The sequence below is a fragment of the Macaca thibetana genome, chromosome 5, assembly GCF_024542745.1.
Source record: "Macaca thibetana thibetana isolate TM-01 chromosome 5, ASM2454274v1, whole genome shotgun sequence".
Classification (NCBI taxonomy): Eukaryota; Metazoa; Chordata; class Mammalia; order Primates; family Cercopithecidae; genus Macaca; species Macaca thibetana.
Genome location: NC_065582.1, coordinates 105612288 through 105640230, shown reverse-complemented (window position 1 = coordinate 105640230; position 27943 = coordinate 105612288). Strand labels below are relative to the sequence as shown.

The 27943-nt window shown below is 38.7% G+C and overlaps 2 protein-coding genes across 5 annotated transcripts in view; one reads left to right on the top strand and one right to left on the bottom strand.

The window, feature by feature from the left end:
- Positions 1-27943, top strand: part of SCFD2 (sec1 family domain containing 2) — an 807609-nt gene that overhangs the window by 61264 nt on the left and 718402 nt on the right. For all 4 annotated transcript variants that reach the window (XR_007725710.1, XM_050790571.1, XM_050790570.1 and 1 more), the window contains exon 3: positions 3843-3970. Coding sequence is in view for 3 of the 4 variants with exons in the window: in XM_050790571.1 (XP_050646528.1) it covers positions 3843-3970 (128 nt within the window). In the remaining variant the exon portion in view is untranslated. The remainder of the gene's footprint in view (positions 1-3842; positions 3971-27943) is intronic.
- The window catches only part of LOC126954756 (60S ribosomal protein L14-like), a 1186913-nt gene that overhangs the window by 712315 nt on the left and 446655 nt on the right, over positions 1-27943 (bottom strand). The window lies entirely within an intron of this gene.

Below are 27943 nucleotides of genomic sequence, written 5' to 3'. Positions count from 1 at the left end.
CAGAAAGTTTTACACAGTTGGAGATGATAAAGAATTACATACAATTCGCTATTGCAATTACAGTGTGGATTTCAATTAACTTTTCTTGACATAAAATTTAATATCAGGAATTGATTTCATGTGAAAATTCAGTTATATGAAATGTCGCTTATTGGATCAATGAGCATATTAGAGAAAGGCAGTGACTTAACTCCCATGCTCAACTCAGATGCTGATATAGGTGTACATGTGTGAATTACCACATTGCAGTAATAGAATGACTTGGTGAAGAAGTGGGTGCAGGAGATAAAAGAGATACCAGTAAGTATGACTTTGACCTTCTTCAGTGCCAATTATTCAGAGAACCTTATTTAACTTGTAAATGTTCCCTTGATAGACTTAAAATGACCATGTGTAATGTGAAGTTAGTATTATGTGTTTAGAAAACTGTTTAGGACAGGAAGTAGGCATTAGGAACTCTCACATATTTCTAAACTTTCAGATTTTTTTTTTTTTTTTTGAGACAGAGTCTGTTCTGTTGCCCGAGCTGGAGTGCAGTGGCGTGATCTCGGCTCACTGCAACCTCCACCTCCCGGGTTCAAATGATTCTACTGCCTCAACCTCCTGAGTAGCTGGGATTACAGGCAAACACCACCACGCCCAGTTAATTTTTGAATTTTATTAGGGGTGAGGTTTTTCCATGTTGGTCAGGCTGGTTTTGAACTCCTGACTTTGTGATCTGCCTGCCTTGGCCTCTCAAAGTGCTGGAATTACAGGTGTGAACTACCATGCCCAGCCCAGAATTGTTTATTGGCAAAACAATTTTCAAGAAAACATGACCTGAGTATGCATCACTGTTAGAGATCATGGAAACTGTGTATTTTTTCTAAAATGTTTTAATAGACAAGAGCCAGATGGTACAAGCTTCGAGTGACTTTAGTACATCTGTACTAATCAAAATTGTATGAATAAGCATACTCAGTGTAATTAAGTAAGTGAATTCATCCGATATATCACAAACTCTTGAACATAGTGAATTAAAGACCATGGATATAAGACAATACCACTTATAACTACAGTAATACTAGTAACAACTACAACCACCACCACACAACTTACATTTATTGTGAATCAGGAAAGTGCTTTAAATGAATTATATTATTTAATCCTACAACAACCCTGTGAATTCACTATTATAACTTCCAACTCCACAGATAAGAAAAAGAGAGCATTAATTATGTGCACAGTTACACAATTAACAAGTATCATTTATTCAATATTTACTGAGTATACCCACCAGAGATCTGTACTGTTCCAGGTAGTGAAGAATTAAAAATGAGTAAAACAAAGTCCCTGCCTTCATAGAAGGACCCCACCTTTTATGAGAGAGACAGACAACAAACAAATAAACATGGAAACATAATAAGTCAGCTGGTAATTAGAATTATGTAGAACAGTAAAGCCCAGTAAGTAGACAAGAGAGTGCTAGCATAAGGTACTGTGATAGGCGTTGTCACTTTTTTATGCAGGGCAGTAAGGGGAGACCTCTCTGATAAGGTGACATTTTAGCAGATACCTGGAGGGAGAGAGAGATTTGTAGGAAGAGTGTTCCTGTGCTTGGAATACAGGGGAAGAATGGTCTAGGAGGCCATGTATTTGGAGTGGGTGAGGAGAAGCATGGTTGGAGTTTGAACCCAGATTTATCTGACTCCAGAGTCCATAAACCACTACACCAATCTGATAGGGTAACCACAACGTTACCTAACCTACTGTGATCTTAGAGACATATTAGCCAGATACATATTCTCATGGAAAAGAGGAGGGTAGTGACATTCTACTCTGAAAGTTCTGGGTTGCATTGAGGCTATGTGAGAAATCCCTGTGGTTTGTGGAGGGGTGTTTTTGAGACTAAAAGCAGAGAACAATTATGAAGCCTAAGTTTGGGAAACTGGGATTGTAGCTCCCATGCTCAGAATTCTTCCATGGTTCTTCAATTGCCTGCAGAGCTTTAGAGAAATTAAGTAACTTTCTGAAAGCCTCATAGCAAGCAGACCTGCTTTTGAATTATGATAAAGACTATATTCATAACTGCTGAGCTATGCTGTTCTTCTCAAAGTGTGAAATCAATCACATGCTCCTTGGCTTCCTGTCACCTACATATCAAAGTTGACATGACTTGGCAAGGAATGCAGAACCCCCAGAGTGTGGCTGCACCTTCTTTTATGCCCTCCTCCCACTGCCCCCTCCCCATGCACCTTGGCATGCAACAGAACGGTGCTCCTCAGGGTCATGTTCCTAGGATTTTTTGCATTCTGAAATGTCCTTCTTTCTCTTATTTTGTAACCAAGATTTTATATCTTTCTTGAAGCCTTTTTTTTTTTTTTTTTGCCATTTTCCTTCCCAGATTGAGTTTTGACTTCTTCCCAGGCTGGTTTTAGAGCTTATATATCTTTGTACTTGCTCATCATTTCCAGTAGAAATCATTCCTTCAGTCCCTATCCTCCCAGCTAGGAATACGCTTGCCTAAAAACCTATGGAAGCATTGACCATGGATTTTATTACCACACTTTTAAAGTAATTTCTTTGCTTTTGTATCTGCCTTGTCTTCTAAACTATGCCATTCAAAGCTTTTTAAAAATCTATATCCCAACCAAATATAGGGCCTGACATGTAGTTTACCTGCTTACTTAAATTAAACTTAAGAATATTAGATGCAGAGTTATAATGATGACAGATTCGATCAGATTAAAACAAGTGGAGTATGTTGAGCAGTAATATTAGTTCATTATGGAAAAATAGATGATAATAAAAACTATTCAATGAAAGATTATAATGTGTCAGGCATTAAACTCAGTGTAAAAATATATTATTCTATTATTCAAGATCAAATTCAAACTTGGAAGATATGTCTTATTAGGTATGGCTTTAAAACTAAATTAAAATCTTAATAGATATAACTTTAAAACTAAATTAAAATGTATTTAGTTTTTAACTATTACTAAGTGAATAGTAGGAGAGTAACTGGGGCTTTGATTGGAGGAAAAAGTCTTTATAAAGGGACAGAAGTCATCCTTGTTTCTTTGTATTCAGTTTTTAAAACATTACTACAAATGTGTATACTTGGCTACATGGCAGAGATCTTCCGGAAGGAACACTGCCCTCATTTATAATTTGGACATAGCATGTTGGGTGAGACAGAGGGCTATTGGGGAAGTGAGCCCAGATGAGGCCTTGCATATAATGCAGTGCTTCGTGCTGTTATCAACGGTTAATTGTAAAGGTTTTAGTAAGTACCATCCTTCCAACCTAAGGCCCAAAGTGGGATACTTCAGTCCATGGTTACTTAGTATAATTCCTGATTTTCATTTAGTAGGAAGTCTACTAATTAGGAAGTCTATTGAGTAATTTTTGAATGAACTGCTATTGCTGATTGCTTTGTTTCTCACACAGGTATTTAATCTCGAATTGATATAGTGCTTATAATCACTGATAAATCATTTTGAGACATGCATTTAATTTTGGCTTATATAACATTTATGTTACTCTAGTGACGTTGAGTTGCATTCCGAAAGATTTAAGTGCAAAATCTTTAAAAAAAATTTATCCATAGTTTTCCCACACTTCTCATCACACAGTACAGCTTTTCTTCCCTTTATTCACTTGATTTTATTGTTTCCTTAATTTCTCAATATTTTCTGCCAATTATGTGAATTAGGCATGCTTTAATCCTAATACTTAGAGTCTATCAGTAGGAAAGACTACATTAATGCTCAAAAATCTATTTTAAAAAGTATTTTGCTCTCAATCCTTTCCAGTATCCAGTAGAAATTTAATCTGAAGCTCTTTTTGTGGTTTTCCTGCAGTGACACCACAGCCAAAGCCCTGTGGGAAGCTTTACTCAACACTAAGCACAAAGAGGCAGTGATGGAGGTTCGGAGACATCTAGTGGAAGCGGCAAGCAGAGAAAACCTGCCAATCAAGATGAGTATGGGTAAGCCTAAACCTAGGACACAGGCAGTCTCTGGGGAAGCTTATTTAAACCTGCTCTGAATTGTGGGCCAACCTAGACGACATGGAATCTAGGTTAAAGTAGTAACAACTTTTGTATACTGTTGAAAGAATAGGGAGGGAATATGTGCACACTGCCCTTGGGCTCAGCAGTGACCACTTTTCTTAGATTCAGCTTTGGGAACTCCAGGAGAGTTTTTGCTTACAAAGACTGATTATTTTAGTTTCTTATTCATCTATTCTAGAACTATCAAAATTGGTCTGGGCTACCTCTCCTTAATTCTATTCTACCCCTACTCCCTTTTTTCCCCATTCTTCCCCTATTCCCCCACTTATGGTGGGTAAAAGTTCTCTTACTACTTTTGAATTAGTGAATGAAATGGTACTGAGAAGACAATTGAGCAGACAGACATGGTCTGGCCTAGTCCCTCACCCTTGGAGTGCTAATTGTCAAGTCACATCAGTGTTATTTCTTCTTCACCAGGGATTACATACTTAACTTTTCTATTTCTCATTTTTTTTCACATCCACCTTTGTCTTTGGTATTAGATGAATATGACTGCAATGGAATTTAAGTTTTAAGTGGCCTTTTTTCTTTTGATCAAAAAGTCAGAGAACCACAGAACTAATGTGTTGATTTTAGAAAAAAATTTGGCTTTTCATTTTTTTTGTTTTAAGAAATATTAAATAATTTTATTGATACAGAAATATTTAAATACGGATATTGAATCTGGTTAATAGGTAGAATTTGTTTCTGGAAGCTTGTAAAATTTTATTTTTCTCTTTTAAAAATAAGATTTCTCTCTTATAATCTGTTCTTAGGTATTCAGTAAATATTAGTACATTTTACTGGATGGGAACATTTTTCTTTGCTGAGATTCATAGCCCAAGTTCTTGATTACACGTGAGGGCAAAAATCAAACTAAGTTGAAACAGAACAAAATTTGGAAGTAGCAGAATATGGATGAATCTAGGAAGAAAAATGTTACAGGGTTATAACATGAAAAAAAAGTGCATTAGGTGACTATATTTGAGGGCTTCGAGGAATATAATGATGATAAGAAAAGTGAAATAACTAACCATTATTGAGAACTTATAGTATGCTAGGTCTTTGGACTCTTTACATGTGTTATCTTATTTCATTCTTAGAGTAATTCTATGAGGCATATACTATTAGTATCTCATTTTTCAGATAAGGAAACTGAAACAGAGAAAAATAAGTTGCCCAAGGCTATATATCTGATAAGTGGTAGGACTGGAATTCAAGTCCAAGAATTTTGATGCCACATAATTGCACTTTATTTATAAAATTATTCTAATTCATATACCCAATGCCAGAAGTGGTTTTGAAGGGTGAGAGCTCTTTTAATAGTTTTGAATTAATAAATGAACTATTATACTAAAAACAATTTAGCAGACAGACATGCCCTAGCCTGGCCCCTCACCCTTAGAGTGGGTCTCAAAGTTGCTGCACTGAAACATCCTGGCATTTGACTATTAATTCTCTTTCTTTTCTTCCTCCTTTTTTCCTTCCTTCTCTCCCTCCATCTCCCATCCCCCCCTCTCCTTTCCTTTCCATAGCCCTAGGTACACATTAGTAACAAGTATATTTACCTTATTGAGTGTCTTATTCTTAAGTATGTTGAAACAAGAACTAATTAATATTGTGAATTGACTGGACGCGGTGGCTCACGCCTGTAATCCCAGCACTTTGGGATGCCAAGGCGGGCGGATCACCAGGTCAAGAGATTGAGACGATCCTGGCCAACATGATGAAACCCTGTCTCTACTAAAAATACAAAAATTAGCTGGGAATGGTGGCGCTTAGTCCCAGCTACTCAGGAGGCTGAGGCAGGAGAATCACTTGAACCTGGAAGGCAGAGGTTGCAGTAAGCTGAGATTGCACCACTGCACTCCAGCCTGGCAACAAAGGAAAAAAAAAAAATTGTGAATCAAGGAAAGTAGGAATGCACAAAGGGTCTTGATTTAAGGTTAATTTATATGTGTTTCAGAGATACAACATTATGATACTATTACAGAGCATAAATCAATTTTTATTGCTCAATTCAGGACTCTTGAAAGAGCAATAAACTACTTTTCTAAAGGGCTGTATCTTTGAAAAATAATCAGAGCCAGAAATTTTTAAAAAGGCCAGGTAATCCCATAAGGAATTCACATTTAAATGTTTGAGTTTTCTGTCAACCAAAAAAAAAGATTTTTTTTGAAGATAGAATTGTTTGCTTCATCCCACAACTCTAGATAGGGGTTGGGGTGGGAGTGGGAGGAAGAAAGAAGGGAAAAAGCAGAGGATTGTTAGCAAACTTCTGTTGTAAGAAGGACCAAAAAGATTGATTCAAAGCATACTCTATCCATGTGCTAACTGCTCTTTAGTAACAGATAGCACAGTATGGTTGCCCATTTTTGCTTCATATCCCTAGCCAGAATTTCTTGTGTCTCATTTTCATATGTAAATAGATTCATAACTATGAACAGTAAGGAAAAAACTAGAACTTGTAAACATAACAAAACATTGACTTTTGAAAACTGCCTATCATATAGCTTATCATATAGTGTTTAAAACTATAAAATATATTTTAAACTATGCACAATTCTCCCATCTTTGCTGTAGTTTCTACTGAAGTATAAATTTTTCTGACTGTGATAAAGGCTTCTAGTATTTTTAAGATGTTAAACAGATTTTAATTATAGACTCAGGATTCTCTTGTATTTAAATTTATGGGGAGGGATCCCATGATTGAAACCTCAGATCTTAAATATAAAATTTCTCAGTACAAGGTAAATTCATGTTAAAACACTATGAGTACCAAGAGAAATAAACATCATCCACTTAAAGGAAAAATGTTTAATTGCTAAAAGACAGAAAAAAATTCATTTTATCATTGCACATATAAACATGTCATCTTTCTGAGAGCTTGTTATTAAATTGTCAGTTAACTAAATAGATATGTTCCAGAAAAGTGACTTTTAAAACATTGAAATGGAATTGTATTTTTCCCACTGGCTTCCATAATGAAAAATGTACTCTGAAAGTAACAAAACAAACAGACCATAAGAAATCCATTTGTTTAAGTCTAAAATGGCTACTCACAGAAGAAATGAGTAGATGATGTCCATCTCAAACTCTGGTACATTTTACGGAGAATCTTTCACTGGAATATGATAGTGGTTGAGGAACTTCATGTATTTGTCCTATAGTTCTCTACAAAGTGGACATATTCCCCAGTGTTTAATGGGTGGCAGAAGTATTCTATTATATTAGAGCTGAAGTGAAACAGATATCTTTATGATACTGTCTTTTCTTTGTAGCTAGAGTTCTTGAAAGAGTGTTCTATACTTGATGCCTCTGTTTCTTTATTATTTTCTTACTAATGTAGTGTAGTCTGGCTCATGACACTTTTTTACTGGAAAGTCTCCCAGACCACTGAATATAAGTACATTTTTACCAGTCACCATCCTTCTCGACTTCTTTGCAGTATTCACTACTAGACTTTGCCGCTTTCTTATATGTCTCTCTGTGTTTTCTGTGACTTTAGCCTCTTCTGATTGTGATGCAGTACAAAGTCAATTATATCTGAGGGTGAATCACAGTTCTGCCACTTATTAGCCAAACTTCAATTCCTCTGTATAAAATGGGGGAAATAGCTATTTTCTGGAATTTTAAAGGAGAATAAAAGCTCTGAGTAGAGTGAAGTTATGACTATCAAGCAAACTGGAATGAGTAAGCTATAGTTACAGTCTCTGTCTATGGGAAAATCTACATGGGAAACTAAATTATAAGAAGGTTGTTTGGTGAGAGTGAAAGCAAAGCAAACAGATCAAGTTAGATGATTTCCCCTTTCTTTCTCGGAAATGTACTCATTCATTCTTTCCACTTCACTCATCTTTTTCTAGGCTTTATGCTAAATATCTCCCTTCTGATAAACCTGTCTTTTTTTAAGCAGAATTCTAAATAGCTTTTCCATGTTCGGCTTCGTTATAATTCCATTGCATTCCCTCTTTCCTGACTCTGTTCATTCCTCCTTGACTCCTCCCTGCACCGCCAACATCCCCTTGACTGTATTTGGGATTCCTAATCCTCTGTGGTCACACTTTTATGGAAAAAATCTTTAGAGTTACATTTATAGATGATAATCTGATCCATTACAGTGTGATACTTCTTAATTGCTCTCCTAGTTCTGGGACATCTTAGTGTCAGTCCTATAAACTCACCACCGTTGTCTCTTTTCCAAATTAAATATGATGAGTTCTTTTAACCATTTGGGAAAAGACAAGCCTTTCCCACCTTTTACTTCTAGTTTTAAGTCACTGGCAGAGCTCTAGTTTGTTAACATCCCTCCTAAAATGTGAATTCCAGAACTGAACAAAGATGTTGTCTTGTTTTTCCCCTATTTTGAACACTTCACTGTGCTTCTCTCTTTTTTTTTTTTGAGATGAAGTCTTGCTCTGTCGCCCAGACTGGAGTGCAGTGGCATGATCTCAGCTCACTGCAACCTCCGCCTCCTGGGCTCAAGCGATTCTCCTGCCTTAGCCTTCCGAGTAGCTGGGATTACGGGCCCACGCCACAATGCCCACCTAACTTTTGTGTTTTTATTTTTATTTTTTTATTTTTATTTTTATTTTTTTTTAGCCTTTCCCACCTTTTACTTCTAGTTTTAAGTCACTGGCAGAGCTCTAGTTTGTTAACATCCCTCCTAAAATGTGAATTCCAGAACTGAACAAAGATGTTGTCTTGTTTTTCCCCTATTTTGAACACTTCACTGTGCTTCTCTCTTTTTTTTTTTTTTTTTTTGAGATGAAGTCTTGCTCTGGGGCCCAGGCTGGAGTGCAGTGGCCGGATCTCAGCTCACTGCAACCTCCGCCTCCCGGGCTCAAGCGATTCTCCTGTCTCAGCCTCCCAAGTGGCTGGAACTACAGGCGCCCGCCACCGCGCCCGGCTATTTTTTTGTATTTTTTTAGTAGAGACGGGGTTTCACCTTGTTAGCCAGGATGGTCTCGATCTTCTGACCTCGTGATCCGCCCGTCTCGGCCTCCCAAAGTGCTGGGATTACAGGCTTGAGCCACCGCGCCCGGCCTGTGTTTTTATTTAGATGGGGTTTCACCATGTTGGCCAGGCTGTTCTCAAACTCATGATCCGCCCGCCTCGGCCTTCCAAAGTGCTGGGATTATAGGCGTGAGCCACCGTGCCTGGCCTTTGCTTCTCTTAATAAAGCCCCAGAAAAGATTTGTGATTTTTGTTTTCCACCAATTCCACACACTTTCATTTCTGAATTTCAACATTTAGCAGTATTGACTTTGAAAAACAGCAATACATCAAAATACTTTAAAATTTTATTTGATATGTGTTTTTTAAAAACAGCATTGAAGTGTTCTACTTCCTGTTTTTGATACTTGAGTTCATCCAGTTCTGGCTGAATAACAGCTGTGTTTTGATCACATTTATATTTTTTGCCTTCACGGGAAAAATTTTCTCTGAAATTAAGAGGAGCATGTGTGCATGTAAATCTCTTTGTTGTGTGTGTGTGTGTGTGTGTGTGTGTGTGTGTGTGTGAGAGAGAGAGAGAGAGAGGCCAGGGAGAAAGAGTGAGAAATGGGTGGGCAGATGGGGAGATTGCCCAGCTTTGCAAAAAGGATAAGTTAAAACCTAGTAAGACTAACATACCATGTGATATATGGTCACTTATAAAAGATGAGAACATCTGACTGCCTCATAAGAGATGTATACTGATTATTTACTCACACACATCTTTGTTTTCATATGTTAGTTGATATCACAATTTGGAGAAAGGGGAATGGAATTAACTTTTATTGAATAGCTACTTTGTTTCAGGTACTATAACAGAAGATTTGCATAGTTTGTTTCATTTAATGCTCCCAATAGTATAAATTTGGTAATTTTTTAAAACTCCCATTTCACAGAGAAGGAAAACTGAGACCACAAAGCTGAGGTTTCTTTTCCAGGATTACTGTGCCAATTGTTAAATTCCGCCTCTCAGATCTAAACTCCCACTTCATGATGCTGGGGCTGGGACTTTCAGAATACACTTCAGCTTGCCCAGCTGGATACCTGTCAGGCTATGCTAATAAGTGGAACTAGAGGGAAATTGCAAGCCTAGAGGGGAAGAAGCAGCTTTCTTCCTTTCTGCTTTCTGTGGACTTTCTTTCTGCTTGTGAGTGTCTTGCCAACAATATATTCCTTCACCACAGCAGTGGCAAGTTTTTCCTGTGGTAGCAGCTGAATCCAGTGTACAGTTCTTCTAACACCTGAAGAACTAGCTTCAGGGCACCCTCTCCTCAGAGGTACCACCCCAGCCAAGTAGTGCTCCATTGTCAGAGGTTTGCATTTCAGTCCCTATGTTTGTAAGTTTTAATAATTTCAATCTCCTGCTTCTGTTTCCTCCACACTGGTGGTGGTAGCTACCTTCGTGTAGTTGCTACCTCCCTGGTACCTTGGAGTTCTCTTTTTATCCTTTCAATTACCCAGTTAACGCTTCTGTATGTTAAGTTTTCTCTGTTCATGTCGCTCGTGTGTTTAATGTCTTCTGACTGGGTCCTGACTGATGGGTTACATAGCAAGTAAGCCAGAATACAAAGCTGGATCTGTCTGACTTCTATTATCAGGCCTCTTTTTAGAGACAGGCATCAAACAACTAGGGATTGGGGGAGGTAGCATCTACAGAGCTACAAGCTCAGATATGATTATGCCATGCCCCTGTTTAAAACCCTTTGGTGGGTCCCCATTGCCTCAGGATAGTATCCAAATGTCTAAGCATGCTATTTATAAAGATGGTTCTGCCTTCTAGCCTCATGCGTCACTCACCTATTCTCATTGCTTTCCCTCTCTATTACTTATTTTCCTCCATGAACTTTTGCAGATCCAGGTGTTTGTTGTCTGTCTGAAATACTGTCATTTGGTTGTTCTTCCAGATCACTCTCCACCCCTCTATATCTGTGCCTCTGGAGACTGACCTTCATGGACTGTGCCTCTCATTTGAGTTTGGCCTATGAAAGGCATAGGCAGGAGATTTAGAGGGTCAGAGGAAAGTATAGTTAGGATATTGTTTGCCTGGCTTCTCCCTGCCCAGATGCAGTTGGCGTGCCATCTTTTTCCCGCCAAGACCTTGACTAATATAACCTATCACCTTCCAATACACTCATTCGCACACAAAAATGCACATCTTTCCTGTCAAAACCCATCTGATTCTTCATGACTAAATACAGATGTCACTTTCTCTGTGGAACCACGTCTGATTCCCTGCTTTTCACTCCCTCAGCACGCTGAATTAATTGCTCTGGCTTCTAAGGACACACAGCTCTTTTTCTGGATGCCTTTTTAGCATTTACAATGATGTGATATAGTTAAGTTTGTGTGGATCAAGAACCGTGCTAGACAGTGTACATGTCATGTCCTTCATTGGCCATTGGCTTGGTACATGGTGGGTGGCTTAGTGCTTGCAGTTTGAATGAATAGATTGCCTGATGAGTTTGGGTGAGTAACAGAGAGACAATGAGTATTTCTATTTTCAATAGAAAGAGGCAGAAATAGTTTTCATTGAATTAATAATTAATAATTATTATTTCTATTTACAAATTTCCTTTCTGATACTTATTGTTCCTTTTGATGTCTCTCTAGCATCTGATTACGTCTTCTTTCTTGGGTTCTTTTCCCTTTGTCTTCATATCACTCTGCTCTTCTGATCTCTCCCTCTTTCTGATAATTGTTTTATGCCTTCTGTTATTTCTAGTTTCCTAGAAGGATGTAGATATCTTTGTATCTCCTGTTGTGCCTTGCACATAGATGCTACTTAATGACTGCCACCAATGTTAGAGCCTTATTCTACTCTACTCTCCACTCCAAAATAAATAAATACATAAAAGCCCATTTCTTATCATTCAGTATCCTGGGCTTTCCAGTTCTCTCCCAACATTTTCTCTATCATAGCTCTCATCTCTTTGTTTGTACTATAATTATATCACAGCAATTACCACCAGACTCAGAGTAGTTGGGGCTGAGAACTCTTACCTATGCTTCTTAGTATTTTTTGCACCTAACACAGGAACTTGAACTTACTGTATACCCAAGAAATGTTTATGGAATTAATAAATAAATTATTGAATTAATAGTGTCAGTTGGTATTTGTTACATATTTCTTTAATGAATTGCTTTTCTATCACTCTCCTGTGGAATCCGAAAGTAACACTGATTTAGAACATCAGTTCTCAAACTTCTTGGTCTTAGAACCCGTTTACAGTCTTAAAAACCCAAGGAGTTCCTCAATAATTTTTGTTTATATGGATTACATCCATTGATACATGTGAGATAGATGAACGGATAGATGGATAGATAGAAAACAAGACATTAGAAAAGAAAGCAAGGGGTATTTGAAAATATTTATTAATTCATATTGAGATAATAATAAACCCATTATATGTTAACAAAGGTAACATTTTTACAAAAAATAACTAAACTGTATTTTCTTTTTATTTATTTATTTATTTATTATTATTATTATATTTTAAGTTCTAGGGTACATGTGCATAACGTGCAGGTTTGTTACATATGTATACTTGTGCCATGTTGCTGTGCTGCACCCATCAACTCGTCAGCACCCATCAACTCGTCATTTACATCAGGTATAACTCCCAATGCAATCCCTCCCCCCTCCCCCCTCCCCATGATAGGCCCCGGTGTGTGATGTTCCCCTTCCTGAGTCCAAGTGATCTCATTGTTCAGTTCCCACCTATGAGTGAGAACATGTGGTACTTGGTTTTCTGTTCTTGTGATAGTTTGCTAAGAATGATGGTTTCCAGCTGCATCCATGTCCCTAAAAGGACACAAACTCATCCTTTTTTATGGCTGCATAGTATTCCATGGTGTATATGTGCCACATTTTCTTAATCCAGTCTGTCACTGATGGACATTTGGGTTGATTCCAAGTCTTTGCTATTGTGAATAGTGCTGCAATAAACATACGTGTGCATGTGTCTTTATAGCAGCATGATTTATAATCCTTTGGGTATATACCCAGTAATGGGATGGCTAGGTCATATGGTACATCTAGTTCTAGATCCTTGAGGAATCGCCATACTGTTTTCCATAATGGTTGAACTAGTTTACAATCCCACCAACAGTGTAAAAGTGTTCCTATTTCTCCACATCCTCTCCAGCACCTGTTGTCTCCTGACTTTTTAATGATTGCCATTCTAACTGGTGTGAGATGGTATCTCATTGTGGTTTTGATTTGCATTTCTCTGATGGCCAGTGATGATGAGCATTTTTTCATGTGTCTGTTGGCTGTATGAATGTCTTCTTTTGAGAAGTGTCTGTTCATATCCTTTGCCCACTTTTTGATGGGGTTGTTTGTTTTTTTCTTGTAAATTTGTTTGAGTTCTTTGTAGGTTCTGGATATTAGCCCTTTGTCAGATGAGTAGATTGCAAAAATGTTCTCCCATTCTGTAGGTTGCCTGTTCACTCTGATGGTAGTTTCTTTTGCTGTGCAGAAGCTCTTTAGTTTAATGAGATCCCATTTGTCAATTTTGACTTTTGCTGCCATTGCTTTTGGTGTTTTAGACATGAAGTCTTTGCCCATGCCTATGTCCTGAATGGTACTACCTAGGTTTTCCTCTAGGGTTTTTATGGTATTAGGTCTAACATTTAAGTCTCTAATCCATGTTGAATTAATTTTCGTATAAGGAGTAAGGAAAGGATCCAGTTTCAGCTTTCTACTTACGGCTAGCCAATTTTCCCAGCACCATTTATTCAATAGGGAATCCTTTCCCCATTTCTTGTTTCTCTCAGGTTTGTCAAAGATGAGATGGCTGTAGATGTGTAGTATTGTTTCTGAGGACTCTGTTCTGTTCCATTGGTCTATATCTCTGTTTTGGTACCAGTACCATGCTGTTTTGGTTACTGTAGCCTTGTAGTATAGTTTGAAGTCAGGTAGCGTGATGCCTCCAGCTTTGTTCTTTTGACTTAGGATTGTCTTGGAGATACGGGCTCTTTTTTGGTTCCATATGAACTTTAAAGCAGTTTTTTCCAATTCTGTGCAGAAAGTCATTGGTAGCTTGATGGGGATGGCATTGAATCTATAAATTACCTTGGGCAGTATGGCCATTTTCACGATATTGATTCTTCCTATCCATGAGCATGGTATGTTCTTCCATTTGTTTGTGTCCTCTTTGATTTCACTGAGCAGTGGTTTGTTGTTCTCCTTGAAGAGGTCCTTTACATCCCTTGTAAGTTGGATTCCTAGGTATTTTATTCTCTTTGAAGCAATTGTGAATGGAAGTTCATTCATGATTTGGCTCTCTGTTTGTCTGTTACTGGTGTATAAGAATGCTTGTGATTTTTGCACATTAATTTTGTATCTTGAGACTTTGCTGAAGTTGCTTATCAGCTTAAGGAGATTTTGGGCTGAGACAATGGGGTTTTCTAAATATACAATCATGTCATCTGCAATCAGGGACAATTTGACTTCTTCTTTTCCTAACTGAATACCCTTGATTTCTTTCTCTTGCCTGATTGCCCTAGCCAGAACTTCCAACACTATGTTGAATAGGAGTGGTGAGAGGGGCATCCCTGTCTCGTGCCAGTTTTCAAAGGGCATTTTTCCAGTTTTTGCCCATTCAGTATGATATTGGCTGTGGGTTTGTCATAAATAGCTCTTATTATTTTGAGGTACGTTCCATCAATACCGAATTTATTGAGCGTTTTTAGCATGAAGGGCTGTTGAATTTTGTCAAAAGTCTTTTGTGGATCTATTGAGATAATCATGTGGTTCTTGTCTTTGGTTCTGTTTATATGCTGGATTAGGTTTACTGATTTGCGAATGTTGAACCAGCCTTGCATCCCAGGGATGAAGCCCATTTGATCACAGTGGATAAGCTTTTTGATGTGCTGCTGAATCCGGTTTGCCAGTATTTTACTGAGGATTTTTGCATCAATGTCCATCAGGGATATTGGTCTAAAATTCTCTTTTTTTGTTGTGTCTCTGCCAGGCTTTGGTATCAGGATGATGTTGGCCTCATAAAATGAGTTAGGGAGGATTCCCTCTTTTTCTATTGATTGGAATAGTTTCAGAAGGAATGGTACTAGCTCCTCCTTGTACCTCTGGTAGAATTCAGCTGAGAATCCATCTGGTCCTGGACTTTTTTTCGTTGGTAGGCTATTAATTATTGCCTCAATTTCAGAGCCTGCTATTGGTCTATTCAGGGATTCAACTTCTTCCTGGTTTAGTCTTGGAGGAGTGTAAGTGTCCAGGAAATTATCCATTTCTTCTAGATTTTCTAGTTTATTTGCGTAGAGGTGTTTATAGTATTCTCTGATGGTAGTTTGTATTTCTGTGGGGTGGGTGGTGATATCCCCTTTATCATTTTTTAATGCGTCTATTTGATTCTTCTCTCTTTTCTTCTTTATTAGTCTTGCTAGCAGTCTGTCAATTTTGTTGATCTTTTCAAAAAACCAACTCCTGAATTCATTGATTTTTTGGAGGGTTTTTTGTGTCTCTGTCTCCTTCAGTTCTGCTCTGATCTTTGTTATTTCTTGCCTTCTGCTAGCTTTTGAATGCATTTGCTCTTGCTTCTCTAGTTCTTTTAATTGTGATGTTAGAGTGTCAATTTTAGATCTTTCCAGCTTTCTCTTGTGGGCATTTAGTGCTATAAATTTCCCTCTACACACTGCTTTAAATGTGTCCCAGAGATTGTGGTATGTTGTATCTTTGTTCTCATTGGTTTCAAATAACATGTTTATTTCTGCCTTCATTTCGTTATGTACCCAGTAGTCATTCAGGAGCAGTTTGTTCAGTTTCCATGTAGTTGAGTGGTTTTGATTGAGTTTCTTAGTCCTGAGTTCTAGTTTGATTGCACTGTGGTCTGAGAGACAGTTTGTTATTCTTTCTGTTCTTGTCCATTTGCTGAGGAGTGCTTTACTTCCAATTATGTGGTCAATTTTGGAATAAGTGAGATGTGTTGCTGAGAAGAATGTATATTCTGTTGATTTGGGGTGGAGAGTTCTATAGATGTCTATTAGGTCTGCTTGCTGCAGAGATGAGTTCAATTACTGAATATCCTTGTTAACTTTCTGTCTCGTTGATCTGTCTAATGTTGACAGTGGAGTGTTGAAGTCTCCCATTATTATTGTATGGGAGTCTAAGTCTCTTTGTAAGTCTCTCAGGACTTGCTTTATGCATCTGGGTGCTCCTGTATTGGGGGCATATATATTTAGGATAGTTAGCTCTTCCTGTTGAATTGATCCCTTTACCATTATGTAATGGCCTTCTTTGTCTCTTTTGATCTTTGATGGTTTAAAGTCTGTTTTATCAGAGACTAGTATTGCAACCCCTGCTTTCTTTTGTTCTCCATTTGCTTGGAAAATCTTCCTCCATCCCTTTATTTTGAGCCTATGTATGTCTCTGCATGTGAGATGGGTCTCCTGAATACAGCAGACTGATGGGTCTTGACTCTTAATCCAGTTTGCCAGTCTGTGTCTTTTAATTGGAGCATTTAGTCCATTTACATTTAAGGTTAATATTGTTATGTGTGAACTTGATCCTGCCATTATGATATTAACTGGTTATTTTGCTCGTTAGTTGATGCAGTTTCTTCCTAGCCTAAATGGTCTTTACATTTTGGCATGGTTTTGCAATGGCTGGTACCGGTTGTTCCTTTCTATGTTGAGTGCTTCCTTCAGGGTCTCTTGTAAGGCAGGCCTAGTTGTGACAAGATCTCTAAGCATTTGCTTATCTGTCAAGGATTTTATTTCTCCTTCACTTATGAAACTTAGTTTGGCTGGATATGAAATTCTGGGTTTAAAATTCTTTTCTTTAAGAATGTTGAATATCGGCCCCCACTCTCTTCTGGCTTGTAGAGTTTCTGCCGAGAGATCTGCTGTTAGTCTGATGGGCTTCCCTTTGTGGACCTTTCTCTCTGGCTGCCCTTAAGATTTTTTCCTTCATTTCAACTTCGGTGAATCTGGCAATTATGTGTCTTGGAGTTGCTCTTCTCGAGGAGTATCTTTGTGGCGTTCTCTGTATTTCCTGGATTTGAATGTTGGCCTGCCCTACTAGGTTGGGGAAGTTCTCCTGGATGATATCTTGAAAAGTATTTTCCAACTTGGTTCCATTTTCCCCCTCACTTTCAGGCACCCCAATCAGACGTAGATTTGGTCTTTTTACATAATCCCATACTTCTTGCAGGCTTTGTTCATTTCTTTTTCTTCTTTTTTCTTTAGGTTTCTCTTCTCGCTTCATTTTGTTCATTTGATCCTCAGTCGCTGATACTCTTTCTTCCAGTTGATTGAGTCGGTTACTGAAGCTTGGGCATTTGTCACTTATTTCTCATGTCATGGTTTTCATCTCTTTCATTTCATTTATGACCTTCTCTGCATTAATTACTCTAGCCATCAATTCTTCCACTTTTTTTTCAAGATTTTTAGTTTCTTTGCGCTGGGTACGTAATTCCTCCTTTAGCTCTGAGAAGTTTGATGGACTGAAGCCTTCTTCTCTCATCTCGTCAAAGTCATTCTCCGTCAAGCTTTGATCCGTTGCTGGCGATGAGCTGCGCTCCTTTGCCGGGGGAGATGCGGTCTTATTTTTTGAATTTCCAGCTTTTCTGCTCTGCTTTTTCCCCATCTTTGTGGTTTTATCTGCCTCTGGTCTTTGATGATGATGGTGATGTGCTGATGGGGTTTTGGTGTAGGCGTCCTTCCTGTTTGATAGTTTTCCTTCTAACAGTCAGGACCCTCAGCTGCAGGTGTGTTGGAGATTGCTTGAGGTCCACTCCAGACCCTGTTTGTCTGGGTGTCAGCAGCAGAGGCTGCAGAAGGTAGAATATTGCTGAATAGCGAGTATACCTGTCTGATTCTTGCTTTGGAGGCTTCCTCTCAGGGGTGTACTCCACCCTGTGAGGTGTGGGGTGTCAGACTGCCCCTAGTGGGGGATGTCTCCCAGTTAGGCTACTCAGGGGTCAGGGACCCACTTGAGCAGGCAGTCTGTCCCTTCTCAGATCTCAACCTCCGTGTTGGGAGATCCACTGCTCTCTTCAAAGCTGTCAGACAGAGTCGTTTGCGTCTGCAGAGGTTTCTGCTGCTTTTGTGGTTGTTTACTGTGCCCTGTCCCCAGAGGTCGAGTCTACAGAGACAGGCAGGTTTCCTTGAGCTGCTGTGAGCTCCACCCAGTTCAAGCTTCCCAGCGGCTTTGTTTACCTACTTAAGCCTCAGCAATGGCGGGCGCCCCTCCCCCAGTCTTGCTGCTGCCTTGCCGCGAGATCACAGACTGCTGTGCTAGCAATGAGGGAAGCTCCGTGGGCGTGGGACCCTCCCGGCCAGGTGTGGGATATAATCTCTTGATGTGCCTGTTTGCTTAAAGCGCAGTATTGGGATGGGAGTTACCCTATTTTCCAGGTGTTGTGTGTCTCAGTTCCCCTGGCTAGGAAAAGGGATTCCCTTTCCCCTTGCACTTCCCAGGTGAGGCGATGCCTTGCCCTGCTTCAGCTCTCGCTGGTCGGGCTGCAGCAGCTGACCAGCACCAATTGTCAGGCACTCCCTAGTGAGATGAACCCAGTACCTCAGTTGAAAATGCAGAAATCACCGGTGTTCTGTGTCACTCGCGCTGGCATTTGGAGACTGGAGCTGTTCCTATTCGTCCATCTTGCTCCGCCCCCTAAACTATATTTTCTAAAACAAAATAAGGTAGTTAAAAGAGTGGCATTATTTTACATCTTTGCACATGTCTAATGTCTGACTTCATACGAAACAACTGGTATTTTGTATTTAAAAGATAGTATGTGTTTATTATGTATTAGATCCTATACATAAAATATTTGATAACGGCATCAAGATGACACAATGGGAAAGAATAGTCTCAATAAATGCTGCTGGGAAAATTGGATATCCACATACAAGGAATGAAATTGGACCCTTATCTTACACCATACACAAAAATAAACTCAAAATGGATAAAAGACCCAAATGTAAGATGTGAAACCATAACACTCTTGGAAGAGAACATAGGGAAAAGACTCTCTGCCAGTGGCCTTGGCAACGAGTTTTTGAAAAAATTAAAAAATTCAAAAAATACATATATATATATATATATATAATGGATTAATATGTAATGAAATATTATTCAGCCTTTAAAAAGGAAATCCTGCCATTTGCCACAACATGGATGGACTTTAAGCAGACCTGCAGCAATTAATTCAGCCTGCTGAGGGAGTGAAAAGCAGGGAATCAGACATGGTTCCTGACTGTTAGAAGGAAAACTAACAAACAGAAGGGAATAGTATCAACATCAACAAAAAGGACGTCCGCTCAAAGACCCCAGCTGAAGGTCACCACCTTCAAAGACCAATGGTAGATAAATCCACGAAGATGGAGAGAAACCAGAGCAAAAAGCCTGAAGATTCCAAAAACGAGAACATCTCTTCTCCCCCAAAGGATCACAAATCCTTGTTAGCAAGGGAACAAAACTGGATGGACAGTGAGTTTGACAGATTGACAGAAGTAGGCTTCAGAAGGTGGGTAATAACAAACTCCTCCGAACTAAAGGAGCATGTTCTAACCCAATGCAAGAAAGCTAAGAATGTTGAAAAAAGGTTAGACGAATAGCTAACTAGAATAACCAGTTTAGAGAAGAACATAAACGACCTCATGGAGCTGAAAAACACAGCATAGGAACTTCATGAAACATGCACAAGTATCAATAGCTGAATCGATCAAGCAGAAGAAAGGATATCAGAGATTGAAGATCAACTTAATGAAATAAACAGTGAAGACAAGATTAGAGAGAAGAGAATGAAAAGAAATAAACAAAGCCTCCAAGGAATACAGGACTTTGTGAAAAGACCAAAACTACATTTGATTGGTGTACCTGAAAGTGACGGGGAGAATGGAACCAAGTTGGAAAACACTCTTCAGGATATTATCCAGGAGAATTTTCCCAATCTAGCAAGACAGGCCAACATTCAAATTCAGGAAATACAGAGAACACCACAAAGATACTCCTTGAGAATAGAAATCCCAAGACACAAAATCATCAGATTCACCAAGGTTGAAATGAAGGAAAAATTGTTAAGGGCAGCCAGAGAGAAGGGTCAGGTTACCCACAAAGGGAGGCCCATCAGACTAACGGTGGATCTCTCAGCAGAATCCCTACAAGCTAGAAGAGAGTAGGGGCCAATATTTAACATACTTAAAGAAAAGAATTTTCAACCCAGAATTTCTTTTTTTTATTCAAAATTCTTTTATTTTCTTTTTTTAAAAATTATACTTTATCTTCCAGGGTACATGTGCACAACGTGCAGATTTCTTGCATATGTATACATGTGCCATGTTGGTGTGATGCACCCATTAACTCGTCGTTTACATTAGGTATATCTCCCCCCACCGCACAACAGGCCCCGGTGTGTGATGTTCCCCTTCCTGTGTCCAGGTGATCTCATTGTTCATTTCCCACCTATGAGTGAGAACATTCGGTGTTTGGTTTTCTGTTCTTGCGATATTTTGCTGAGAATGATGGTTTCCAGCTGCATCCATGTCCCTAAAAGGACACAAACTCATCCTTTTTTATGGCTGCATAGTATTCCATGGTGTATATGTGCCACATTTTCTTAATCCAGTCTGTCACTGATGGACATTTGGGTTGATTCCAAGTCTTTGCTATTGCGAATAGTGCCGCAGTAAACATACATGTGCATGTGTCTTTATAGCAGCATGATTTATAATCCTTTGAGTATATCCCCAGTAATGGGATGGCTAGGTCAAATGGTATTTCTAGTTCTAGATCCTTGAGGAATCGCCACACTGTCTTCCACAATGGTTGAACTAGTTTACAATCCCACCAACAGTGTAAAAGTGTTCCTATTTCTCCACATCCCCTCCGGCACCTGTTGTTTCCTGACTTTTTAATGATTGCCATTCTAACTGGTGTGAGATGGTATCTCATTGTGGTTTTGATTTGCATTTCTCTGATGGCCAGTGATGATGAGCATTTTTTCATGTGTCTGTTGGCTGCATAAATGTCTTCTTTTGAAAAGTGTCTGTTCATATCCTTTGCCCACTTTCTGATGGGGTTGTTTGTTTTTTTCTTGTAAATTTGTTTGAGTTCTTTGTAGGTTCTGGATATCAGTCCTTTGTCAGGAGTAGATTGCAAAAATTGTCTCCCATTCTGTAGGTTGCCTGTTCACTCTGATGGTATTTTCTTTTGCTGTGCAGAAACTCTTTAGTTTAATTAGATCCCATTTGTCATTTCTGGCTTTTGTTGCCATTGCTTTTGGTGTTTTAGACATGAAGTCCTTGCCCATGCCTATGTCCTGAATGGTACTACCTAGGTTTTCTTCTAGGGTTATTATGGTTTTAGGTCTAACATTTAAGTCTCTAATCCATGTTGAATTAATTTTCGTATAAGGAGTAAGGAAAGGATCCAGTTTCAACTTTCTACTTATGGCTAGCCAGTTTTCCCAGCACCATTTATTAAACAGGGAATCCTTTCCCCATTTCTTGTTTTTTTCAGGTGTGTCAAAGATCAGATGGTTGTAGATGTGTGGTGTTACTTCTGAGGCCTCTGTTCTGTTCCATTGGTCTGTATATCTGTTTGGGTACCAGTACCATGCTGTTTTGGTTACTGTAGCCTTGTGGTATAGTTTGAAGTCAGGTAGCGTGATGCCTCCAGCTTTGTTCTTTTTGCTTAGGATTGTCTTGGCAATGCGGGCTCTTTTTTGGTTCCATATGAATTTTAAAGTAGTTTTTTTCCAATTCTGTGAGGAAAGTCATTGGAAACTTAATGGGGATGGCATTGAATCTATAAATTACCTTGGGCAGTATGACCATTTGCACAATATTGATTCTTCCTATCCATGAGCATGGAATATTCTTCCATTTGTTTGTGTCCTCTTTTATTTCATTGAGTAGTGGTTTGTAGTTCTCCTTGAGCAGGTCCTTCACATCCCTTGTAAGTTGGATTCCTAGTTATTTTATTCTCTTGGAAGCAATTTTGAATGGGAGTTCATTCATGATTTGGCTCTCTGTTTGTTACTGGTTTATGAGAATGCTTGTGATTTTTGCACATTGATTTTGTATCCTGAGACTTTGCTGAAGTTGCTTATCAGCTTGAGGAAATTTTGGGCTGAGATGATGGGATTTTCTAAATATACAATCATGTCTTCTGCAAACAGGGACAATTTGACTTCTTCTTTTCCTAATTGAATACTCTTTATTTCTTTCTCTTGCCTGATTGCCGTGGCCAGAACTTCCAACACTGTTGAATAGGAGTGGTGAGAGAGGGCATCCCTGTCTTGTGCCAGTTTTCAAAGAGAATGCTTCCAGTTTTTGGCCATTCAGTATGATATTGGCTGTGGGTCTGTGTTAAATAGCTCTTATTATTTTGAGATATGTTCCATCAATGCCGAATTTATTGAGCGTTTTTAGCATGAAGGGCTGTTGAATTTTGTCAGAGGCCTTTTTTTCTGCATCTATTGAGATAATCATGTGGTTTTTGTCTTTGATTCTGTTTATATGCTGGATTACATTTATTGATTTGTGAATGTTGAACCAGCCTTGCATCCCAGGGATGTAGCCCACTTGATCATGGTGGATGAGCTTTTTAATGTGCAGCTAGATTTGGTTTGCCAGTATTTTATTGAGGATTTTTGCATCGATGTTCATCAGGGATATTGTCTAAAATTCTCTTTTTTTGTTGTGTCTCTGCCAGGCTTTTGTATCAGGATGATGTTGTGGTACCAGCTCCTCCTTGTATGTCTGGTAGAATTCAGGTGTGAATCCATCCGGTCCTGGACTTTTTTTGGTTGGTAGACTATTAATTATTGCCTCAATTTCAGAGCCTGTTATTGGTGTGTTCAGGTATTCAACTTCTTCCTTGTTTAGTCTTCGGAGAGTGTATGTGTCTAGGAATTCACCCATTTCTTCTAGGTTTTCTAGTTTATTTGTGTAGAGGTGTTTATAGTATTCTCTGATGGTAGTTTGTATTTCTGTGGGGTCGGTGGTGATATCCCCTTTATCATTTTTTATTGTGTCTATTTGATTCTTCTCTCTTTTCTTCTTTACTGGTCTTGCTAGCAGTCTATCAATTTTGTTGATTTTTTCAAAAACCATCTCCTGGATTCATTGATTTTTTAAAGGGGTTTTTTGTGTCTCTATCTCCTTCAGTTCTGCTCTAATCTTAGTTATTTCTTACCTTCTGCTAGCTTTTGAAAGTGTTTGCTCTTGCTTCTCTAGTTCTCTTAATTGTGATGCTAAGGTGTCAGTTTTAGATCTTTCCTGCTTTCTCTTGTGGGCCTTTAGTGCTATAAATTTCCCTCTACACACTACTTTAAATGTGTCCCAGAGATTCTGGTATGTTGTATCTTTATTCTCATTGGTTTCAAAGCACATCCTTATTTCTGCCTTTATTTCGTTATGTACCCAGTAGTCATTCAGGAGCAGGTTGTTCAGTTTCCATGTAGTTGAGCAGTTTTGATTGAGTTTCTTAGTCCTGAGTTCTAGTTTGATTGCACTGTGGTCTGAGAGACAGTTTGTTATAATTTCTGTTCTTTTATATTTGCTGAGGAGTGCTTTACTTCCACGTGTGTGGTCAATTTTGGAATAAGTGCAATGTGGTGCTGAGAAGAATGTATATTCTGTTGATTTGGGGTGGAAAGTTCTGTAGATGCCTATTAGGTCCACTTGGTGCAGAGTTGAGTTCAATTCCTGGATATTCTTGTTAACTTTCTGTCTCGATCTCTCTAATGTTGACAGTGGGGTGTTAAAGTCTCCCAGTATTATTGTGTGGGAGTCTAAGTCTCTTTGTAGATCTCTAAGGACTTGCTTATGAATCTGGGTGCTCCTGTATTGGGTTCATATGTATTTAGGATAGTTAGCTCTTCTTGTTGAATCAATCCCTTTACTATCATGTAATGGCCTTCTTTGTCTCTTTTGATCTTTTTTGGTTTAAAGTCTGTTTTATCAGAGACTAGGATTGCAACCCCTGCCTTTTTTTGTTTTCCATTTGCTTGGTAGATCTTCCTCCATCCCTTTATTTTGAGCCTCTGTGTGTCTCTGCACGTGAGATGGGTCTCCTGAATATAGCACACTGATGGGTCTTGACTTGTTATCCAATTTGCCAGTCCGTGTCTTTTAATTGGAGCATTTAGCCCATTTACATTTAAGGTTAATATTGTTATGTGTGAACTTGATCCTTGCAGTTAGATCGCAGTCTGCTGTGCTAGCAATGAGGGAGGCTCCATGGGCATGGGACCCTCCGAGCCAAGTGCGGGATATAGTCTCCTGGTGTGCCGTTTGCTAAGACCCCTGGTAAAGCTCAGTATTAGGGTGAGAGTGAGCCAATTTTCCAGGTGTTGTCTGTCACGGTTTCCCTTGGCTAGGAAAAGGAATTCCCTTCCCCCTTGTGCTTCCCATCTGAGGCGATATCTTGCCCTGCTTTGGCTCTTGCTCATTGTGCTGCACCCAGTGTCCTGCACCGACTGTCTGACATGTCCCAGTGAGATGAACCTGGTACCTCAGTTGAAAATGCAGAAATCAGCCATCTTCTGTGTCACTCAGACTGGGAGCTGGAGGCTGGAGCAGTTCCTATTCGGCCATCTTGGCGCTCTCCCTTCTTTTCAACCCAGAATTTCATATCCAGCCAAAAATGCTTCATAAGAGAAGGAGAAATAAAATTCTTTACAGAGAAGGAAATGCTCAGAGATTTTGTTACCAACAGGCCTTCCTTACAAGAGCTTGTGAAGGAAACACTAAACATGGAAAGGATCAACTGGTACCATCTACCATAAAAACATGCCAAATTGTAAAGACCATCGACGTTTTGAAGAAACTGCATCCAGTAATGGGCAAAATAACCAGCTAGCATCATAATGGCAGGATCAGTTTGACACATAACAATGTTAACCTTAAATGTAAATAGACTAAATGCCCCAATTAAAAGACATAGACTGGCAAATTGGATAAAGGGTCAGTACCCATTGGTGTGCAGTATTCAGGAGACCCATCTCACATGCAAAAACACGCATAGGCCCAAAATAATGGGATAGAGGAATATTTACCAAGCAATTGGAAAGCAAAACGTCAGACATTGCAATTCTATTCTCTGAAAAAAACAGACTTTAAACCAGCAATGATCAAAAGAGACAAAGAAGGGCATTGCATAATGGTAGAGGGATCAATGCAACAAGAAGAGCTAACTCTCCTAAATATATATGTACCCAATACAGGAGCACCCAGATTCATAAAGCAAGTTCTTAGAGACCCACAAAGAGACTTAGACTCCTACACAATAATAGTGGGAGACTTTAACATGGCACTTTCAATATTACACAGATCAACAAGACAGAAAATTAACAAGGATATTCTGGAGTTGAAATCAGCTCTGGACCAAGTGAACCTAATAGACATCTACAGAACTCTCCACCCCAAATCAACAGAATATACTTTCTTCTTAGCACTACATCACACTTATTCTAAAATTGACCACATAATTGTAAGTAAAACATTCCTCAAAAAATGCAAAAGAACAGAAATAATAAGAAACAATCTCTCAGACCACAGTATGATCAAATTGGAACTCAGGACTAAGAAACTCGCTCATGACCACACAACTACATGGAAATTGAACAACCTCCTCCTGAACGACTGCTGGGTAAATAAGGAAATAAAGGCAGAAATAATGATGTTCTTTGAAACCAATGAGAGCAAATATACAATGTACCAGAATCTCTGGGACACATTTAAAGCGGTGTGTAGAGGGAAATTTATAGCACTAAATGCCCACAAGAGAAAGCAGGAAAGATCTAAAATCGACACCCTAACATCACATTCAAAAGAACTGGAGAAGCAGCAGCTAACAAATTAAAAATCTAGCAGAAGGCAAGAAATAACTAAGATTAGAGCAGAACTGAAGGAGATAGAGACAAGAAAAACCCTTCAAAAAAAATCAATGAATCCAGGAGATGGTTTTTTGAAAAGATTAACAAAGCAGATAGACCGCTAGCCAGACTAATAAAGAAGAAAAGAGAGAAGAATCAAATAGATGCAATAAAAAATGATAAAGGGGATATCACCACTGATCCCACAGAAATACAAACTACCATCGGATAACACTATAAACACCTCTATGCAAATAAATAAACTAGAAAATCTAGAAGAAATGGATATGTTCCTGGAAACATACCTGCTTCCAAGACTAAACCAGGAAGAAGTAGAATCCCTGAATAGACCAATAACAAGTCCTGAAATTGAGTCAGCAATTAATAGCCTACCAACTAAAAAAAGTCCAGGACCAGACAGATTCACAGCCGACTTCTACCAGAGGTACAAAGAAGAGCTGGTACCATTCCTTCTGAAACTATTGCAATCAATAAAAAAAGAGGGAATCTTCCCCCAACTCATTTTATGAGGCCAGCATCATCCTGATACCAAAACCTGGCAGAGACACAAAAAATTTTAAGCCAATATCCCTGATGAACATTGATGTGAAAATCCTCAGTAAAATACTGGGAAACTGTATCCAGTAGCACATCCAAAAGCTTATCCACCATGATCAAGTCAGCTTCATCCGAGGAATGCAAGGCTAGTTCAACGTATGCAAATGAATAAACATAATCCATCACATAAACATAACCAATGACAAAAGCTACATGATCATCTCAATAGATGCAGAAAATTCAGCAGCACTTTGACAAAATTCAGCAGCACTTCATGATAAAAACTCTCAATAAACTAGGTATTGATGGAATGTATCTCAAAATAATAAGAGTTATTGATGACAAACCGACAGCCAATATCATACTGAATGGGCAGAAACTGGAAGCATTTCCTTTCAAAACTGGCACAAGCCAAGTATGCCCTGTTTCAAAACTCCTGTTCAACATAGTATTGGAAGTTCTGGCCAGGGTAATCAGGCAAGAGAAAGAAATAAAGTGTATTCAGTTAGGAAGAGAGGAAGTCAAATTGTCTCTGTCTGCAGATGACATGATTGTATATTTAGAAAACCCCATCGTCTCAGCCCAAAATCTCCTTAAGCAGATAAGCAACTTCAGCAAAGTCTCACGATACAAAGTCAAAGCAAAATCACAAGCATTCCTATATGACAAACAGAGCCAAATCATGAATGAACTCCCATTCACAATAGTTACAAAGAGAATACAATAACTAGGAATTCAACTTACAAGGGATATGAAGGACCTCTTCAAGGAGAACAAAAACCATGGCTCAAGGAAATCAGAGAGGACACAAACAAATGGAAAAACATTCCATGCTTATGGATAGGATGAATTAATACTGTGAAAATGATCATACTGCTCAAAGTAATTTATAGATTGAGTGCTATCCCCATCAAGCTACTGTTGACTTTCTTCACAGAATTGGAAAGAAACTACTTTAAATTTCATATGGAACCAAAAAAGTGTGCATAGCCAAGACAATCCTAAGCAAAAAGAACAAAGCTGGAGGCATCACACTACTGACTTCAAACTATACTACAAGGCTACAGTAATCAAAACAGCATGGTACTAGTACCAAAACAGATATATAGACCAGCGGAATAGAACAGAGGCCTCAGATATAACACCACACATCTACAACCATCTGATCTTTAACAAACCTGACAAAAACAAGCAATGGGGAAAGGATTCCCTATTTAATAAATGGTATTGGGAAAACTGATTAGCCGTATGCAGAAAGCAGAAACTGGACTCCTTCCTTATACCTTATACGAAAATCAACTCACGATGGATTAAAGACTTAAACCTAATACCTAAAGCCATAAAAACCATAGAAGAAAACCTAGGCAACATCATTCAGGATATAGGCATGGGCAAAGACTTCATGACTAAAACTCCAAAAGCAATGGCAACAAAAGCCCAAATAGAGAAACGGGATCCAATTAAACTAAAGAGCTTCTGCACAGCAAAGAAAAACTATCATCAGAGTTAA